The sequence below is a fragment of the Buceros rhinoceros genome, unplaced genomic scaffold, assembly GCF_000710305.1.
Source record: "Buceros rhinoceros silvestris isolate BGI_N320 unplaced genomic scaffold, ASM71030v1 scaffold26214, whole genome shotgun sequence".
Taxonomy (NCBI): domain Eukaryota; kingdom Metazoa; phylum Chordata; class Aves; order Bucerotiformes; family Bucerotidae; genus Buceros; species Buceros rhinoceros.
The window spans coordinates 6,967-8,646 of NW_010409222.1; the positions used below are offsets into that span (position 1 = coordinate 6,967).

General features: G+C 57.2%; 1 protein-coding gene across 1 annotated transcript in view; it reads right to left on the reverse strand.

Annotated features, from left to right (window-relative positions):
* Positions 1-1,050, reverse strand: part of MUTYH (mutY homolog) — a gene marked incomplete at its 5' end in the record, with an annotated part of 3,945 nt that extends 2,895 nt beyond the window's left edge. The window contains 5 exons of the mRNA XM_010135176.1: positions 5-60; positions 263-334; positions 412-453; positions 580-653; positions 1,011-1,050. Coding sequence (XP_010133478.1) covers positions 5-60; positions 263-334; positions 412-453; positions 580-653; positions 1,011-1,050 — 284 coding nt within the window. The remainder of the gene's footprint in view (positions 1-4; positions 61-262; positions 335-411; positions 454-579; positions 654-1,010) is intronic.
* Between the last annotated feature and the right edge of the window lie 630 nt (positions 1,051-1,680).

The window sequence follows — 1,680 nt, forward strand, 5'->3', positions numbered from 1 at the left end:
CAGCAGCTTCTGCAGGTCCTCAGCCGTCCTGGGCATCCGGCCAGCCAGCTCAGACACTACCTGGAAGAGGGGAAGCCAAAGTCAGGGGAGCAGCTGGGGTGAGCACATGCAACCCTTTCTGCCCACAGTAAGACAGGATCCTGGCCTCTGGAGCTTGTGCCAGCAGCACATGGCCCCAGCGAGGCAGGGCAAAGGTGAGCCAGCACAACCCACGGGCCACACAGGCTTTGGAAATGCCCCCCACACCCCACCACCAGGGCACCTTCCTTGCTGCCTCCTGCAGACGCTTCCCTCTCGAGTAGTAGCCAAGTCCGGCCCACAGCTCGTTCACCTCCTGCTCCAAGAGACATGGCGTGGTGTTAGATGAAGAGCCACAAGGACAGGGAGAGCACCAGCCCCAGCAACGCTCACCTCCAGGGACGCCTGTGCCAGAGCCTGCAGTGTCGGCCATTTCTGCAGTACCGAGGGAAGGGAACAAGTGAGGGACGAGCAGAGCCACGCTCTGCAGCTGGGGATCTGCTGCAGGCAGTAGACAAGGTCTCCAAAAAGGGCAGTGTGGGCTCTGTAAGGAGCAGTCACCTGCATCCAGCGGTTGTAGTAGTCGATCACTGTAGCCACCTGTGTCTGCTGGAGCATGATCTCAGACACCCACACTGCAGGGAGCAGAGCAGGGGTCAGAACACGGGCGCCAACAGCACCCACACCTCCTGCCATGGCCACGTTAGCGCTGGCTACAAGCACTGCCCCAGCATCCAAAACATGGGATCCTTTCCCGCTCCTCACCATCCCCACGTGCTGCCCCACAGGAGCTCCCTCGGGCCCAAAGTGGGTTCTCCAATCCCCCAGCACCTTGCAGGGTGGGGAGCACAGTCAGTGGCTCTCACGGTCACTCCAGTTCCAAAGAGGGCAACTGAAGCCATGTTTCCTCACAAGGCCATATCGCACATCCGTGCTGGGGACAACACAGAAGGGCACCCCACACACAGTGGGGTGCAGTCCCTGCTGCTCACCTGCATACCCCCGTCTGTCAGCATCCGGCTCAGTTGCTGCCTGAAAGGAGAAGAAGATGGAGCATGAGAAACAAGGTGACACAGGGACCCACCGCAGAAGGGACCTGCACAGAAACTAAAACTGTTAGTGCTACATTTTGTACGCTGCATGGGAACCTGCAAAAAAATACTTCCCCCAGGCGCTCAAAGTTCTGAATTCGGGTTAATCAAGTGACAGCAAAAGCATCTTCCCCTGATGAAATATCCCCGAGCTAGAGTTTACCTTAGAGGTTCAAAATCCCACCAGCAGAGTTGTCCCAGACTCCCGGCATGGGAACAGTCACGGGTCGATGTAAACCCCACAGAAGGGCCATGCAGTTCCAGCACCGTTCAGACAGACGTTGCTGTAAAGCTGATGCCCCCCCAGCACCCCAATCGCCACCAAGCCCCTCGTCGCCAGGCTGCACACAGAGCAGGCAGAAGCTGTAATAAGAATGCTGGGCAGGCTTAAAGCGACATGGAAAACCTTTTCCACGCAGCGGTCGCTGTTGTGGGGTACCTAGAGGGAGGAACAAAACAGTTTTGAAAGACAGCTAGACTAAGTTTACTGGAGAAAAGTACTCCTGGCTGGAGAAGTGTAGTTTCACCCTGTGCCCTGCTTCACTCTTCATACCTAGGGACTGGCTAAAGA